At 39.5% G+C, this 19,577-nt stretch overlaps 1 protein-coding gene across 1 annotated transcript in view; it reads right to left on the minus strand.

Moving 5' to 3' along the window:
- Positions 1 to 204: 204 nt before the first annotated feature.
- LOC131127571 (transmembrane protein 132D) overlaps positions 205 to 19,577 on the minus strand; it is a 38,631-nt gene continuing 19,258 nt past the window's right edge. The window contains exons 3-9 of the mRNA XM_058069590.2: positions 17,198 to 17,335; positions 13,059 to 13,245; positions 10,261 to 10,404; positions 7,341 to 7,546; positions 6,861 to 7,125; positions 4,519 to 4,710; positions 205 to 4,437 (exon numbers count right to left, since the gene is read on the minus strand). Coding sequence (XP_057925573.2) covers positions 3,151 to 4,437; positions 4,519 to 4,710; positions 6,861 to 7,125; positions 7,341 to 7,546; positions 10,261 to 10,404; positions 13,059 to 13,245; positions 17,198 to 17,335 — 2,419 coding nt within the window. The 3' untranslated portion in view covers positions 205 to 3,150. The remainder of the gene's footprint in view (positions 4,438 to 4,518; positions 4,711 to 6,860; positions 7,126 to 7,340; positions 7,547 to 10,260; positions 10,405 to 13,058; positions 13,246 to 17,197; positions 17,336 to 19,577) is intronic.

Below are 19,577 nucleotides of genomic sequence, written 5' to 3' on the forward strand. Positions count from 1 at the left end.
GCCAAGATATTTTTCTAGATATATTTAAACACTATAGTTGGGATTTTTTGGACATGAGTCAGTATGTTTTTAATACAATAAACTGTACTGTATTTTATACAATACCTTGCTGTAAACATGTACTTTTTTATTGGTGCTTTCTCCTAAAGGGATGATTGATGCAATAAAATGGGAAAGTGCTTCTTTTTCACCAAAATATATTTATGCATTTGAACATGTACTATTTATTTCAGGTTCAATAAACATGAATTTATCAGGCTTCTTTTGTCTCTTGTTTCCACTCCGTGTAACTACCTTATGTTTATTGATGTAGTGCAACAGAAATGTTGTTTGAAAGGTCACAAGGATTCTGTTTCACAGTGCACGGAGCAACATCTGCTTAGAAACACACAACTGTAAAAATATATACAGTACACACCAGTGATACACAATATATGGAATTTCTTTCTTTTGCAAATGTAAAAATAAATATGGCAGTTGGCGTCTAGATTTATATGCAGCATGAAGGTCATAGTCATTTTCAAAACAGTTGATCTTATTCCATGCAGGAATGATTATAAAACTTACATCTTAATTTTTACAAACAAGTTCAAATTAATTTGGGATTTTGTCTAATTTACACAGGGTCAAACTTCAGTTTTCAAATGCCCCAGGTTTCATATGATTCTGTTTTAGACCAAAGAACCCTGACCGTTTATCTATTTATCCAAGGACAATTGCATTTACACAAGTTCAGAAAGTCTTTTGGACCCCCTTCCAAGCAAACTATACGTTCCAAGTGCAAACAGTCCAAACGTTATTTTGAAGTGTCACCACATTTCCAAGGCCTGGAAGAAGACCCATAAATGTTAAAGCTTATAATGAACTAAAATGACACAATGTGTTGTACATAGTGACATAAGGACAGGTAAAGTCATTTAATTCGGAGTGGTGTGGGTTTAAATGGTTTTTGTCAATAGTGGTTTGGCTAGAGGTGCAGTGTTGCCAACTTGGCCATTCCAACCCTCTTGACATATTTTTTCAAAAATTAGCACCAAATCTGGTAACTCTTGGTTCTGGTATTTGAGGACTTAAAAGTGAAAGCACGCACTGAGCTGCAGTTTTTGTTCTGAGCAGTCGCAGCTGCTGAGAGTCCCGCCCCCAAAGCATTCAGAAGCCATCAGCGCATTGTCATCTCCCGCTGCACACTGACAGCATAGTGGGGATCCACACATCCGTAAACCACGCAGGCACTCGAGGCGCGATGCCACCAGTGTGGATCTAAAATGTAAATGTTTCTTCATCTTCATTAAATAACGACTCATTACACTCAAGTCTCATTAGGACTTACCTGTCAAGTTTGCCAGAACATGTGATGGAAGAATGATGTGTGATAAGTTGAACAAGTAGTCCTAACGACAAGATAAAAGACTGGAGGCTGGAGGCTGGTCCGAATGTAATTATTATGCTGTCTAGACTTTGAGTGACACTAGCTGAGATAAAATATTACAATTATTTTAATTTGATCAAGTGATGGACAATTAGAATTAAGTTTATTTGTTACTGTAAATATAATTCAGTCAAGGCGAAGCTTTCAAGCCTAAGAAAACTGTGCTGACTGCTAAGCACGTCAGTGGTAGAATTATGCTGTTTTGGTGCCATTGGTTCTGATGTGCTGCACAAAGCATACAGTAGATACATTGGGTGTCTCAAAAATACAATGATACAAAATGCATATCAATACTGGTTTTGGAATGGATAACATTTATATTTCGGAATGACCTATCCTCAACTCAATACAAAGGGACGGAAAATGAACATAATAGGCTCCTTTTAAAGCAGGGTCCGTGCCAGGAAACAAACTAATTTAAATGAACAATTCTGCCAAGAAGAGTAGTCAAATATCCAGTTGGAATTATTCCAAAAGCTTGCTGATGTCCACTAAAAGGGACTCAGTAAAACCACTACAGCCACCGGAGATACTGTCTATAAACAGAGGAACTGTATACCTGAAGTATCGAACTTAAAAGTTCTAGTCAACAATTACAAAATATACAGTATATAATTACTGTATGGTGAAAAATATGTAATACACAACCAACGTCTGACTTTTTTATTTTGAAGTATTTTGACGTTGTTTTATTTGGGTGAAATATATGATTTTGTGGTCCTGTTTAGTGAAATAAAACATAAAAAAGTAAAAACGTATGCATTATTTGTATGAAGGCAGTTATTTTGCTCCTTGTTTATTTAATAAAATACGGTCATCTTAAATGCACATTGGGTCCATACAGTAGTTGTGTGCATTAATGTTTAAAAAAAAGATGACATTTGATTGGTTGACTTAGATTAAAGTAGGTTAAAACTTATATCCATTTCAGAGCCCCCGTCTTAACTGAAAATTTAACCGTTATTTTGGGGGGTGTATGTATACATTATACATATACAATTTTGACCTTGTGTAAATTAAGAAACAATTCAACATAAATTCAAACATAAACACCATTATTTGTGTTCAATCACTGGACTTTGCGTCATCAATCCACCATAAACAAAGATCATTAAGGACCCCAAATGAATATGACATTCATGCTGATGATGAATGAATGTACCGGTATACTATACCATGTGATATAACCACTTAACAAAACTCACCAGACATATAATGTACACAAAAATAAACAATTATGTTCAAGGCCAATCATATATTAGGCAGAAAATCAACCCAAAAGCAGTCGAGTAGCAAATTTGTAGTGGGTTTAATGTAAAAAAAGAATGAAATGAAATATGAACTTACAAGAAAAGGGTCTCGTTTAAAAAGAAAAAACACACAATGTGATTATTACCATATTAATGCATTTTTACAGTCCAAGTAGGTTCTCCGTTTTATACGCTCTTAAATGTCTCACATGTTTTCCAAGTGCAAAATAGAAAACCCACATGCAACATAATTGTGTGGCTTTTAACATTATGTAAAGGGCATGTTATTTCTTCATAGGAATTCCTCACAGGTATTAACAGTATCATACAGTACTTGTTCAGCTAAAAGGCCTTGGCATGTAATAAGAGGGTTGTGTTTGTTTTTTTTTTAACATCCCATGAGTGTGACAGTTTGAGTCACCAAAGGCATTGAGGTGTTCAAAGCCGCAGTTTCTGCAACGTGAGGTCTGATCAGGTTTGATCAGTGGGCACTTGGGGTCCCTCCTCACAACCGTCTTCCTTCCCAACCCAGTGGATTCCATGACCGTTCTCCCCCTGTGGGAGATGCGGTACATGCTGGCGCTCCAGCGTGGAAAATGTGGTGAAGTGGACTCTCTTCCTCTGGCTGGTGGGCGAGTGGAGAGACTGGGTTGGCATTGCTTTGCTCCTGAAGGAACCCACACAGCTAACCGGTGAGTCTGTGACTGATGCTAGACAACTGGGCCTTCTGGACAGTGAAGTCGTTTTATCAGGCCCGATGTCTATTACAGTGGTCGCGGTCTGAGAGTCCTGTTGAATTGGACTTCCAGGGACGTTCATTACCAGCTCAGCATCCGTGCCGAGCCAAACCCAATCATGCCTATGACCAGTGGGCTCCTGGCTATGCGACGGAGATTTCTTATGTCTGAACTTAACAACGTATGATACACAGTTTACAAGAAATACCATAATAGCCAGGCAAAAGACCCCCAACAGAGCATACATACCGATCTCCAAGTCTGTAAGAGGTCTGTTTGCCAACATGTCTTCCTCTCCACTAATCTCCACCTCCACCGTCTCCTGTCTAGGTGTGCCAACTTTTGTGGGGAAGTTGTTGGAGTTGACCAGATTACCAGGACCGTTCACAGTACTTGTAAAGCGAACACTATCCAATATCATATTATCAGAACCATATGTTTTGCTGCTATCACCAGGGCTGCTCATCATACTGACATTGACCCCACTGGTGGGGCTGTTTTCTGAATTGCTTGGTTTCCCCACACCCCCGAGGCTGCCACTGGTCATGAAAGTCCATTCTGTCGATTTGATCGTCGTTGTGATCTTTGCCAAAGAGCTCTGGTCTCTGGTGTCTCTCTCCGAAGGATCCTGTGATGGCTTCCTGTCACTCTCCATCTCCTCCCCGTCGTTTCTGAAGTCAGAGCTGTTGTTCTTATTCTCGACTGTGCTGCTGTCCGAACCTTTGGTGGTGCTGTCTAGCCATCGACCTTTCTCCTGAAATTTGACCTTCAGGCTGCCGTTGCCGACAGCGACAATGCTTCTGCGTCCGGGCTTCTGACAGACCTCACAGATGGACATTTCCACTCGGACCAGAACTCCTTCGCCCTCTCGTTCTGCCACCACAGATGGAGGTGTGCCCCGCACTGACACCACCCCCTGATCCAGAGATGTCACCATGACTTGGTAAAAGGCTGGATTATAAATGTCAAGAGGCGTCTGGCTGCCGTCGCTGAACTGCACCCATGTACTGATCGTAGCTTCCTAATGGGAGAGTAAACAGTTACTAAAAACAGTTACTGTGTTTTGAAACAACTCCATCCATAACCTTGATTGATTGGTTACCTGTTTGGGTAACCGTAGAACTTCCTGTGTTGTTGTGGTTGCCAGAATGGCCCTGTTGCTTCCCGTGCTGAGCTGCAGGGTCATTGCGAGACCTGCAACCATCTGGACCCCCAGTTCGGTGATAGTCACTTTTTCATCTATGACTTTTACGAATGTTCTTGCCAACGTTTTGTCAGACAGTGGAGAAAACACCTGTCACGGAAGAGTTCAATGACCAGCTTAGATGTGAGCAGAGAATAGATTACTGAGGTTCCACTTTAAAATACTGTAATCAGCTTGACAGACCTAGGTCTAGACCTAGACCTTGACGGACCTAGTGAAAAATAGTGGATTTTAAGACGGTAATTTTCATGATACTGACCAAATTAATTATAAATGATGACAAGTACAGGTACAGTTTGTCAAATCCAACTTTAAATCGTTCCTGCCTCCAGGTGTGCACAAACTACAGTTATTTATTATTATTATTTTATTAATAGTTGGTTTTCTGTATCGGTCTTGGGAAGCAAGACTCGCCCCTTCCTCGTATTAAGCCACTACTACTGTACCATTTGGCATGAGCTGTCCCAACTTTGTAATTGACCTTCCGTGGTCCTTGCTGCTCCCAGCGTCCCCTTTTAATTCCATTTGCATAAGCCCCTTTGACAGCTGGTTCAGGCCCAGGAATGTCGCTCCACACTTTGACTGACTTTAGCTTATCACCATTCTGTAAAAACTGCATGAAGGGGAAAAAAAACCCATAAGGTGACACTTTGGTTGACCCATTCATTTTAATATCTCTATTTAAAAAAAGCCTACAATTTGTATTCTTTAAAAATTCCACCAATGCTCTTGTATCATGCATTATATATATATATTTTTTTGTGCGTAGACGAGACAATCAGGAGACCATTATGTCTCAAACGGAAAACTACATTTATCAGACACAACTACCCAGGGTCTTGTGCTGCATTCAAGAAAACAGGAATGCTGCGGTAAAGCAAATTGGAACATTTCTCATATTGGGGCAAATTAATGTACCCTGACTTCATCAATGTTGCTAGCTGCAGATGTTAAAGGAAAACTACACTTTTTAGGGAATTTTGTCCATCATCCACAATGAAAGACGTGAACACTGCGCATTCTAAAGATACAGCTAAAGAAGAGACAGGTAACTAATGCACATCATGGGACATGCATTTTATGGTTTTATACACATACTCTGACCATATAGACCACCATGGTAATAGGTACATTGAGCCCGCCGTGGTGTAGTGGTTAGCGTTCTGGACTTTGGCGTGGATGGTTCAAATGCCAGAGACCAGCCACCTCTCTGCTGATTTTTTGTTTTGAATTGCGAAATAAAATACAAGTTGTGAGTTACCAGCAGGCATCGCCAAGAACAGCAATTTGAAGCTCTTGTGTCAATGTGACAAAGGCGGAAATGAGTGAACACACACACAGCGGTCAATGAGATGGCAGTAAAGGCAATTTCGCGAGGCAATTTATGAGCGGTTTACTAGTGTGTTCTTGAACTGCTGTGTTTGTCAAAGATGACACAATTAAAATCGCATGTTGGAAGACCTGCGATGCCATACTTTGATGCCATTCAAATCGTGTCACGAAGAAAAGTGGGATAAAAGTGTGTGTGAAATAGGGCCGGGAGATATGGACCTCAGCATATATCACATATATGTCAGCATATGACGATATAATTTAAAAAAAGGTACAAACCTTACCCTAATAACCCAAATAATTTAATTAAAAGTAACCTTATCACCACATAGAGTGTCCAAAGCAAGTCAGTCTATTCCAATTGTTGAAGGCAGCTGCTTTTCACATTACATTACATTCACTGTTAGTAGGAAAACGCCGAAAGAAACAAATAAAAGTTACAAAACTTCTGTTTCTTCTCACCTAAGTCCCATTCCTGGAGAAGCCCATTCAACTTACTTGTGTACGGAAGGGTTCATGCGTGTGTATATCTCTGTAAAAGAGTGTTTGGAAGTGGAGTATATGGGCATAGTCCTCGTTCTGTAAACTACCAACTGTTCAGTTTCGTGTTGACGTGTGTATACTTTCAAAAGGTATGCGAGTATATTTACACAAGTCAAATTCTTGACCCACAAATAAAGCAAATAGTACTTTATTGCGGTCATCAGAAAAGTCTTTGTTTACATTTGACATTTTTGTTAACGTTGTATCTTACAGACTTGGAGTGAGATATTTCTGATTTCCCAGCTGTCTCAAATGCAACATTTTGTGTGTGGACCAAATGTGCCAACTAAAGAGAATAGGGGTTACAAATGCATTAGCCCCTCTCCTTGTCAGCATGGTGATTTTTTTACTGGGTCTTTGTTTACCTGGATGGCGGTGGTCCCAATGTCTCGGCCTGTTAGAATCCTCCCTGCCTCTAGCCTTGCCACACGAGGGTCCTCCACCATCATAAAGTATCGAACCAGTCTTGTTACATCCACCTGCCAGTCAGACCCCAGGAAATAAGCCTTTGGGTCCCGAGGATCTGCTTGATCGGCCACAAAATGGGTTAGGACACGCACCAAGGCGTGTTGAAACTGCAACGTACAACCCCTTCCCTTCTTCTCATCGACTTCGCTGGACCAGCCAGATCTGAGATATGAGCAGAAACACACACATGCAGGGCCACCTGTCAAGCATTTGACTCATAGACTCTCATCCCGCAACACTCCTTCTGTTTGATTGGATCTCAGAGTTATTGGAGTGTGTTATGTAACGTTATCAAAAACAAATTATTCAAATGGTTGGAGAATTACTGTCTGGAAAGCAAAAAGGGTCAATTTTAATTTGACAAATGTGTGACCCACCTGTTGGACGTGAATACCGGCACCCTCCAACTTCTGATTTGGCTCAGCTCTTTGTCCGACACCTCTATCTGGAGGGGGAGTTGGGGCATCCACACATTCAGCTCGAGCTGAGCACTGAGGTAGCTGCAGGTGAAGTTCACCACCATCTTGACTTTGCCCTTTGTCTCCATGCCATTAACAAAAATGTAGTCGCACCTGTCTGACACCTGAAGAGAAATGAGGATATCTTATCATTTTAATTTCATCCAAATACATTTGTGTAAACTAACCGCATCCACAGTCGGCATTAGGCTGTCAATAAGGGAAATGTTAGTCATTTAACCAGCGACAAAAATAGTCTCGTAAATGTCACTGTTATAACAAATGGGCAATTCTCACCACGACAAAACGTCCTTGCGGTAGTTTCACACTGCATGTGTTACCATAGTGATGTCAGCTAGCTGCAATAAACTATTGTGATGATCACCGGTCCAAAGCTTTACGAAGACGCGGCATTGCAATTTTATGTTAATCAAAATATCATGTGGTGCAGCGCTTAACATCAGTCCTTCACAGCCAAGTGCATTCATTACATGATAATTTGAAAAGTGACCTTGGCAAGTTTAAGCAACTGCAGAAATATCTCATGGACCTTTTTAAGACTAAATGAATCACCAGCTTTTCCTTCGTCCTCTCAACATCCGCCACTCACAACAAAATGAATAATTATAACGCTGCATTTAAATTCAGTTACAAGCCTCTGGAAATGCACACAAGAGTGGAAAAAAAAAATAATGTGACTTTGACTGATAGCCTAAGGAGGAATACAAATAGCAAATCTCGCTCTCCTTTGCACGAATCCCAACACTTGGCTAGAGGATGTGCTGCCACGTGCATATGCTATTTTTGAGAGGATCATCAGTGTGTTTTAGAATCGTCCTACGTCCGTGTCCGTGTCCAGAGCTCAAGCTTTGAAATGACCGCATCACGATGTGTCATCCTGAAATGGCTTGACTTCCAAACAAATAATCTCATGCATGAATTCAGCCCAAAAGGCACATTTACAGTGTGGCTGTGATAGAATATTCCTCATGCAAGTATGAAACAATGGCCGAGAATTCAGTTATTTTTAATCTTTCATGCTGTATGGCGTTTTCATATTTTAACTCATTGCCAATGCAGTCATCCATTCATCCGTATTCTGAAACACTTTGCGCATTTCTTCTTTTTAATGAGAACGTCATGCAAAAGCTTTACGCTTAAGCTGAACTTCCATGAGCCGCGTTCAAACACTTCAAGACATCATCTGAAATGGGATACATTTTAATGTGGCAGCCGCCTACTCTTCTTAGTCACAATCTCATTCTGTCGACAATAATAGCACCCAGTGTGTCTTTTAGTGTCAAAATAGCATTTTGTTTTCAATTGGATTTTATTTCCATGAGAGAATAAACACACGCTAAAAGGCATACTTCACTGACATTTATCTGTGGTTTTCCGTGCAAATACAAATATATGAAGAATGTTTTATTACACAAAGTAAAGTTCAGAAAAAGGGGAAATTCCATTCATGCTTAATAAATTGCACACATCGTGACAATTCAACCAAGATGACATTTGACAAAAGTGTCTTTTGGTTCAGTTGTGACCTGACAAAAACAACGATCCTGATTCACCAATGATTGTTAGAATAATCTTACACTGTTTTGTGAATAGACGAGGGGTTCAACTCCACCCTCGGCCATCTCTGTGTGGAGTTTGCATGTTCTCCCCGTGCATGCGTGGGTTTTCTCCGGGTACTCCGGTTTCCTCCCACATTCCAAAAACATGCTAGGTTAATTGGCGACTCCAAATTGTCCATAGGTATGAATGTGAGTGTGAATGGTTGTTTGTCTATATGTGCCCTGTGATTGGCTGGCGACCAGTCCAGGGTGTACCCCGCCTCTCGCCCAAAGACAGCTGGGATAGGCTCCAGCACCCCCGCAACCCTCGTGAGGAAAAGTGGTAGAAAATGAATGAATGAATGGCCATCTTGTATCACACTCATATTGACACTCCAGTCTAATGCCCTTATAAAATGTACTGATTGTAACTAATCTGCAATTAAAAAGAAAACTCAGTGACAAGTTGCTGTTATTGTTCTGTCTGCTCTGAGTCGTCCATTCTGTCAAAATCCTTCCCATATTGGAAGTTAGTCTTCAGACACTCCGGAACCGAAAAGATATCTAGCTGTCAGAATAAGAAGATTAAAGGGAATATTATTGACCGGGGCTGCTGTCTGGCCAGCTATTACACTCAGAGACACATTAGGCTTAGAACAATGATCAGTGCACAGCCTTTCTGTCCCTTTATATCAACATATAAATGTTGTCTTATCAAGTCTTTGACCTGACAAAACTCATCGTCAGTCAAGTGATCATGACATCATACAATATTCATTCTATTAATTCAGACCGCTTTGAACGGGAAAATGTGTGTTGTAGGAAGGAGTCTATTGTACGTCTTTATTCCTCCTTTACAACATCACTTTGTACACATGCTTTGGCCTCACAGGTCAGGGCCCTGGCTTTCAATTTCATTAGTTAACAAAGCCTGCTTTTGGCAGGCAGTCGTGCTCAGGTTCACGGGATAAAAAGGAAAAGTCATAGGATGAGAGCAGCGTGGCAGACTGCGAGGTAATTTGTGCTGAGCGATTTAGCGCAGCGGCTGTTCATTGCGGAGGAGATTGATGGGTGATGCCGTGGAAGCCCAAATAACAGTGTGTTTTACTGAGTGGAAAAGAGATGCAGGGAAGAGGTGACTTTGGTAGGACATATTTGTCTACGGTTGTCCTTTCTCGCACATATAAAACCAACCTCTCCCTTCTGGAATATTTTCCTTTATCAGGTAATTGAACAGTAATCTAAGTCATCTAAATAGTGTTTATCTGAGTGAATCCTACCTTGAGAACATCTTCATCAGTGGAGCTGCAGACTGTGTATTCAGAGACATCAGTAACCCTGCCGTCCTCTTCCACAGCAACAATCCTTACAGGCACCATTATTGTCGTTCCAGTCAGGACTGCTGTGTTCAGGATCTCAGTGTCCTGCAATCAAACCAATACAGGAAGTACATGTTGACTTAGTTCAAATATTAAAGAAGGTATGGAAGAGTGGAACATTCAAGACAAGAATACACTCGGTTTTCAAACGTCCTATTATGCGTATGATTCACTCTTTGGTGAAAATATTGCAAAAATTTTGCCTGGGTTCTTGTGCACTCTTTCGGTTATCTGTTAAATTGTGTTTTACGCTTTTGAATCTTGAATCTTATGATATGGATAAAGCTGCGGATGGACTACTCCCAGCATTGCTTGTTTATTCAGCCATCTTTGATCTCACACCTAACACCAAATATCGCAATAGTTGTAGTGGTTTGCAAAAAAAAATAATTGTATGAAGTGGACCGCTTAATAACAATAATTGCTCATTTTTCACAGTGAATTGGTTCCAGACTCGACTGGGATAAGTGGATTCCTTATATGAAAAATGCCATATTTTCCGCACCATAAGGGGCAACGGATTATAAGGCGCAGTCTCAATTATGTTGTTCTACAAAAAAAAAAACAACAGAAGAAAAACAGTAAGTTTAATTTAACTTTATTCTACTATTTAACAATACGCTCCCCATGTTTTTAAATTAATATTCTCCCACAAATCTATCAAAGTCCTCATCTTCTTTATCTGAATGGAACAGCTGGGCAATGATGCTGGCTTTTCACCAAAGCTCGGTTAAAACAGTTAAACAGTTAAAACAGATACCTTAGCCCAAGCATCCACAATCCATTCACATATGGTGGCATAACTCGCCCTTCGCTGTTCCCCCTCTTTTATCCATCACTCTCACGCCACTTGCAATGTCACTTTGAAATTCTTTCGTTATTCCTCCTGGAATGACGGCAAGCTCCGAATTAATTTGCTTTACTTGGTTTTGCACAGTAGTGGAGAGACACCGCAATGTTATTTTGCAGCCCTGTGGCGGACATTAAGTATTACGTCATGTTCTCTGATTGGTTTATCATTGCCAGCCTTTGTGCTATATGTATTATGTACAGTTCTCTGATTGGTTTATCGCTGCCAGTGTACGTATTACGCCCCTGTGTCAGTGGGAAATGGTCCGACAGTCAATCAAGTGGAGCGCTTACCAAAGTAGCACAACATTTTTACAGATTTTGGAACTCAATGCACACATAAGGCGCATCGGATTATAAGGGACAGTGTAGATTTTTGCGAAAATTAAAGACATTTAAGTGTGCCTTATAGTGTGGAAAATACACATACAGGAAATAACATACCGTATTTTGACCACGGACCATTTCCTGTTACATAATACATATTCTGCCAGCGACAAACCAATCAGAGAACAATACGGAATTTAAATAATAAATATGGTGAGTGTATTGTTTAAGTCGAATAAAGTTGTTTTGTTTCCGTTGTCGTTTTCTTTGTAGACCGCATGTTTTAGCATGCGCCTAATAATACGGTGCGCCTTATGTAGGGGTTAAGTAAAGAAATAGACCCTGTAATTGACACTGTGCCTTATAATCCGGTGCACCTTATGGTGTGAAAAATTCTGTACTTCTAAATTCATTTGGTCTTTATTATTTCTCAGAACATGTCATTGTGGTTTCCAGGGAATATCAATATCCGATTAAGAGTGCACACTTTGAGTTAAATGCTCTTATTAATATCTCAGTCTGACTGAATATATTCATGCCGCATATGCTTGTGTGCATCCATGAATAACCAGATTGAAGCAGATGGATGTGTGTCTTTGCTGTGTTAAATCACGCTGTGTAAAATGAAGTTGAAGTAATTGTGTGCCGTGTGTGTGTATGTATGAGAGCGCTGGGGTGTAGTGAATGATCAGTTAAATTCACCCAGAGGACAGAAGAAAGCAGATGGATGCATGTCTCTCAACTGTAAAACTGGTCTAAATGAGGCAGAAGTAACTTGTCTTCATTTTTTCCCCTTTGCCTGCTTATTCATATGTGTGACTTTTGGCTTTTTCTAGTGTTTTTATAGTACTGAGCAGCAACTCTTGCGGGGAGTTCACAGGACAGGAGCAAAGTCGCAGCCAGCATCCTGTCGCACCATCAAATCTCATATTTGGTCCTTTGCCTCAGGTCGATCTCTAATCCTAATAGAGATGAACCATGTCAAATTCACAAATAGGGATGGCACATATTCATAACTTGGGGCCCATCAACATTATTACAGTGCAAATTCACCAGACAGCCCTGTGAACGTCACCCACCACCAATTGTCGCTGGCCCGGTTGACAAAGAAACCATGTGCGGGGCTGTCACTCAAAGTGGTGCAAATGTAATGCTGTTTGGTAAGTAGAGCAGATTATGTGGATTGGTTATAGAGGTAGCATGATAAAGAGGCTCAGCGCTAAAATAGAAGCACATGAAGGAGGATGACCACGTTATTGTACGCGTGAACACAGAAGAAAGACAACAGCGAGCTGACAGTCAACAACACAAGGTCATTCTTTGCTTAAAATAGAACCCATTTGCTAAACAGTCCAAAGCCTATTCAGAATCCAAACCAGACAGGAATGATCAGAGCAAAGTGCATTTTATATTTTCACGCTCAAAGGAATGCATTCCCAGTTGTGGAATTATAGCAAAACATTGTTGTCAGTCACATCAATGCTGGTGCATCTATTAGATGCAACATGGAAGTTGCTACTCACCATTATGAGAGGGGCCAGGCCTATAAAGTCTTTCTGAGTGGTGTAGATCGTCATAGCTCCTTCTGTCTTGGCAGTATTTTTGGATGGGAGCTCCAACTTCCATATGATCACCCGACTGTCCATAGGACTGCTCAGTTCATCAACCACAAAATCCATCTGAAGCACCTCCAGACGAGTGTCTCTGAGTCTGAGGTGCAATAAACACAATTAGATTTGATAAGTAATTGGAGTAAAAAAGAATCTACAATCAGTGTTTCCCATACATTCATTCATTTATAGCAGACCACCACTAATACATTTGCACCGCCACAGATAGATTTGGGACTATTATTTTTTATTTTCATTTATTAATTTTTTTTTAGATTTGACGCCACCGGTTCACCCTCTCTCACAAGCACATGACAATGAGATTGTCTGGGTAGCTGGCTGTTCCAACTCCATGCAGTATGTTCGTGTTTCTCCCAGCCGGAGCATAACAACCATGAGATGCAATGTAATCACGACTATTATACTGTAACTACAATGTCACTGAGTAAAGCACAGACCTTAGACTTAGAGACTTAGACTTCCTTTTATTGCCATTGCACAAAAATCACAGCAGTGAAGTTTGGCAAAGAATGGTCGTTGCTTGGCTACCAGATTACACTAGAGACTAAAAAGAGTAAAAAAAAAAAAAAAACAAGATCTAACTAATGAGTGCAGTGGAAAATAAATAGAAATAAAAAACAGAATAAATAATAATAAATAAAAACAGAATATAAAAAACAGAATAAACAGCATAAACAATAGAATAGAATAAATAGTGTGTGTGTGTTATTGCACAAGTATGTGATGGAAAATAGTGCACAGGTAAAATATTGTACAGAAAAGCAAAATATTGCTTTTTGTCCAGCTCCTTCCAGCGGATACCGAGGCGTTCCCAGGCCAGTTGAAACACATAGTTTCTCCAAATGTCGCCCTGAGTTAAAACTTTCCTACTTTATTTGCGCAAATCACTACAATGACTCCCACTGCGCACACAATCATGTTAAACATATGCTAAATAACATCCACACTCAACAAGAAATGTAAAGCTGTGTATTGCAAAAACAGACACTGCTATCATTGAATAATCACACCATATTGTGGTAAGACGGAGGATTAAAAGATAATGAAGTATCAAAACAGGAAATTCTTGACTTGACATAAACATGCATACTGTATATCCCTTAAGTATGCATTAACACAGATCCTATAGATACTACAGATGGGACTACACTACCTGCAACCCAGCCACAGCATCTTGTTTGTGAGTAGCTATCCTAATTAATACGCACAAAACACTATGACCCGGGATGAAAGCAAATGCATTAAAAGCTCACTAAAGCCATAAAGACAGAAAGTCAAAGAAATTCCTAATGTGAGTGTGGATGGACTCTGTGGGGGGTTCTGCTGGCTTCATGACATTTTAAAAGGGATTAGTTGTAATGACAAAATATGCTAACCCATAAAGAAGTTGTGATAAACAATGTTATTATCCATGCCGAATGGGCAAAACAACTTATTGAGGTCAATCCAAGTAATTGGATTGTGAGTAAATGTCCCTAGTAAATTATGCTGAATCCATTATTAGTGTGACCTGAAATCGGATGTCAGATCAGCAATAACACGTTTATGATATATAATGCCACTTGGCCTTCTCATATTCTTTTCAAAGTTGGCTTTCTGCACACTTGTCTGTTCCCTTACAATGCCAACGATTCATGCACAGATTAGAGCTTCACTTTGGAAAGCATTTCTCCGAGGCAGATTTAATCGTGCAGTTTGAGTTGAATCTCAATGGATCTCTTTTGGGAGAATAGCCTTCAATAAGCCTGACTGAGCTTGCCTGAATAAAATATGTGTCCACTGTACAGCAGCAGATCCTCAACATTCCAGAATGTAGTTGTTCCAAATTTTAGCCAAACTCTTGATACATTAGGAAACATGGTAAGAAAAATATTCCACCCAAAAAGCTCATTTTTCTTCATGAGCTGTGTGTTTTTGATTAAATATTTAATGAAATCATTGTTCAGGGAAGTAAGACGGCACTCAACTGAAACAAGGACATCTGAGATGAACAATTCTGAATGCCTGCTAGTATCTCATTCTACACCGGAATTATAATTGCTTTTTCATTTGTTCTAACATTCGGATTTTAACTTTTGTGCAAAGTTTCACTTCATTCAGTTTTATTTTCAATCTTTGACAGACGCTGCTGGCTCTGGCAACCAATCAAAAATGCTTTTAAAAGCCATGAGTGTTTAAAGGTTTGAATGAAAAGCACCAGCAGTATTACAGAATGCGAGTCATGTTGTGGGCAATTTAATTTAGTCCTTCAAAGGAGCCGGCAGTGTTGGTGGCTATATTAAGGAAAGTGTCGCGACCCCAGGATGCAGAGATGAGGACCCAAATGCAGGTAAAATGTCTTTTAATGGTTAGAACAATGCAGCAAGACGACTAGCATGTACAAACATAGCAATGACAATGGCGCACCTGAACTAAATAGACATTACTCAAATGGGAAACAGGTGCGAGGGATAGTAAATGCAAAGCAACAGAAAACAGAACAAAGTAACACAGGAAGTGAGTACAAAATAAGGGCATGAAAGGAAAACTAAATGAACTGTCATGGGGGCTAACTCCCGCATCGTGACAGAAAGTACATGCATACAAATCTATTCCTGTGACAAGAAAGGAGCAAATAATGTTGTATCATTATTGATATACAGTAACCACTTTGTGCTCCAAATTCTACAGCTTCAAGATATAATTTTTTTTCCAAATATATTAATTAACACATCATGCAGTATTATGTTTGAATATAACCTATTATTAGTATAAAAAATAATCAAATTGTATATATATTTTTCCTAAATTAACCATTCCAATCTAGATAGACAAGGCATTCAGAAGACTCATTCAGAGACGTTGCAATGTATTCTTGGGATGTGCGAGTACACCGCTACTGTATCTACAGTATATCTGTTCACACTTTGAAATTATCTGGATCCATACACGTGCTCAGAATGGGCTTGGGATAAACCGTAATTGGGCCTGGTTAACCAGAAACTCTTAAATCAGTATATTATTTTACATCTAAAATTGACATGGATTGATCAGAAGTTGCTATATTTATTATTCAGCTATATGTGTACTGTGTATGTGTATAAGTGATCTGTAAGACTGTAAGACAACTTTTCTTTGTTAATCTTTTGGTTTTTTTTCCAGTTTTATTTTATATTTAGTTTCTACAATGTTTCATTCACAGGCCCATAAAAATGTGGTCCACTGCATTTTGGACATCCCTGCTTTACTATTTCACAGGGAGGTTGGGAGTGTCAACAAATGAGTGTGTCCGTGCTGTTTATCGTAGCACTATCACTAAATAATCCTCGCTATAAGCAAAGGCTGGATGTTGGCTTCCTCAGCATCTTCCACACTCCGGTATGCATCTGATGCCAATTACATACAGCGTGTAAAGGGTGAATACATAAAGAGGATTTTACATAGTCATGATTATGGATAATAAGTAGTTGTATTCGCTTTATGTTTGCAAAAATGTATTATCTGTAATGGATACTCACATCCATGCTTTACTATTTCACAGGGACGTTCAGAGTGTCAACAAATGAGTGTGTCCGTGCTGTTTTTCGTAGCACTATCACTAAATGATCCCCCGCTATAAGCAAAGGCTGGATGTTGGCTTCCCCAGCGTCTTCCACACTCCGGTATGCATCTGATGCCAATTACATACCGGAGTGTGAAGGGTGAATACATAAAGAGGATTTTACATAGTCATGATTATGGATAATAAGGAGTTGTATTCGCTTTATGTTCGCAAAAATGTATTATCTGTAATGGATACTCGTTTACAATGTTTACCATGTATTCTACACTGGTCGCTAGGTGTCAGTAAGTATTAGTATTTTAGTACATTGTGTGTCATCATTAGTATTTGATGACACACAAGCACCAGACTTGATCACTGGAACAACAGGCCTTTGTACGACACTCTGCGCGACACTCTTGAGAGATTCCCATTAGACTCCCGCAGTGTTTATTCAGACAATTGAAATTTGAACCGAACAAACAGCTTATGTGAAGAAATAGACACTTACCTTTGCCCAGGTATGGGAGCCTTCCTCTGACAAATAACAGCAATGGCTCCATCCGCACCAGTATCCAGTGTGATGTCCCACAGCAAAGAGTTACTCGGTGTTGCTGTGCGAAAGGTCACACCATTCTCTATTGTAACTCTGTGAAAAACAAAAAAAATGGAAAGGTCAAACATGTGATAAATAAAAATGTCTCTACTCCTTAATCAATGAAATTTATGGCAATGATAAATGACAATTTTGACTTTCCAATGGATGTCCAGACTGTAGCGATTCAGCATTTCCTGCAAATTTGCTACATTTTTGTAAAAAAAAAAAAAATTATCAGAAAATTAATCTCAGTCAAAAATAAATACATGTTAGTATAAACGTTTGGGCACTCCTGATCATTTTCCAAGATGTCCCTTTATAAATCAGTAATTGTTGGGATCAGCAATTTGAAGTTTATAGGATTTACAGAAAGGGTGCAATAATTTCAACAAAAGTAGGCAGGTGCCTAAATTTGCGCATCCGTTTTATTGAATTATAAACCTTTAGCACAAATTATTGGAACCCAAAATTTGTTTGGTAAGTTCACTGACCCTTGACCTACATACACGGGTGAAGCCAATCATGAGAACGGGTATTTAAGGTGGCCAATTGCAAGTTAGATGATCACACTTTCCATAGAACAGGTGGATATCAGCTTGACTAACAGACAACTAGTTTGCCTCGCTGGTACAATGTTGTGTTATTTACAAAGTGCAGCATATATTTATCACAAAATGTCAATGTTGTCTGAGGAAAATGGAAACCTAAGTCAATGGCTGTGTCTAAGTCTGGGGTCTGCAGCCAACTAGTCCGCAATTGTGGGCTGTCCAAATGAGAAAGTCTGCCAAGACTCCTCCAAATGTGGCCTCTTAATGTGTCCTCCTTCTTCATTGAATGAAAGTCTGCATTCAGACCATCCTTCATGGCGCATCATATCCCAACATTTTTGCACGCTTCCATCCAGCCCTTAAAAAATGTCAACATTACGGTGCAAAGCGGGGAGAAGCCGGTGTATTGAAGTATTGATTTGTTTTTTCGGTCGTAAGCATTGATTTATTTGTGCAAGCAGACAGTTTGATGGGCGCAGCCTTTTGATTTAAAGTCTTAAATCTTTTGACGGTGTGGAAAGGTTAATTTTGATCTTACTACAGTGATTTGTATAGACATAACACTTCATATTATGCACATAAATGGAACAAGATGAAGTCATAATTTGTGTTTGTGTACATCAGGTACATATTTTATTGGGAAATTCTGTGTGTCACCTTTTATGACTTTACTGTCTTTAGAGCAATCTTGGAGGAAAAGCATGAACACATACAGTAAACATAGTATAAAAATATGGACAAGTTCAGATGATATTTTTGCAATGTTTTTAGTGTTTAACATGTAAATTAATAAATATTGTGATGACTATTAAACATGTATTTCAAATATTATGTTGGTCTGCAAGGATGATCTCCACTGCCATATCACTAACACGTTTTAACAAAGAAGATGAGAAACAGGAATTAATTCATGAAATAAGGAAAATGGATGGTTGAGCAAAATCGCTTGTCTGTCTTTGCATAGAGGATGCGGTGTTGCTAATAGCCTTTTCCCACCACAATTAGGGGCTCTACCCAGGTTTTTTTTTACACACAGACCAATCACAGCAGAGTGGGCGTGCCTGGAGGCGGGCCATGGGTGGATTACATTAAAACAGACTGTTTTTGTGGGAACCACAAAATCCAAAGAAATACAGCTGAATTGGTGTAGATTCTGGAAGAACTAGAACACTTTCTGTACTGGTTATTGTGTGTAGCTGCTCTATCGGAGTCCACACCTCAATACAAAGGGCTGAAAAATGAGCATAATAGGTCCCCTTTAACATTTTTGGGCGCCCAGAACTTGTATGTTTTGGGTTTGAGAAACATACCTGGTTCTTTCTGGAATGGATTAATGATGCTAACGGAGAATCCACTGTAGGTTAACTCTGCACACAGAAAGATGTCCTTTCCTGCTCATTAGTGTGTTTGTACTGATTCATGTAATATACATTAAGCTGTTTTTGCAGCTAAGCAGCTTGCAACAAGAAATGCTCTATTAACACAATTTACAGTCAACAAATGCAAAACGGGAAGAATGCAAAAAACAATTCTTTGTAGCAACACAAATAATCTATATCTTAACAGTGCCCTAAATAAAGCTCACATGTGTGACACCATTCCCAAAAAGATACAGTGCCATTCCCTCCAAGAGTAGAGTAATTCTTCTTAATTCCCACCTGCATGTCAGGCTGCATGGTTTATGTCTGAATCTTTGAGATAATCTTTGAGATAATATTGTGGCTGATACTGTATGTATAGATATA

Source organism: Doryrhamphus excisus, linkage group LG3 (assembly GCF_037039965.1).
Source record: "Doryrhamphus excisus strain RoL-2023G ecotype Guam linkage group LG3, RoL_Dexc_Guam_v1.1, whole genome shotgun sequence".
Lineage (NCBI taxonomy): Eukaryota > Metazoa > Chordata > Actinopteri > Syngnathiformes > Syngnathidae > Doryrhamphus > Doryrhamphus excisus.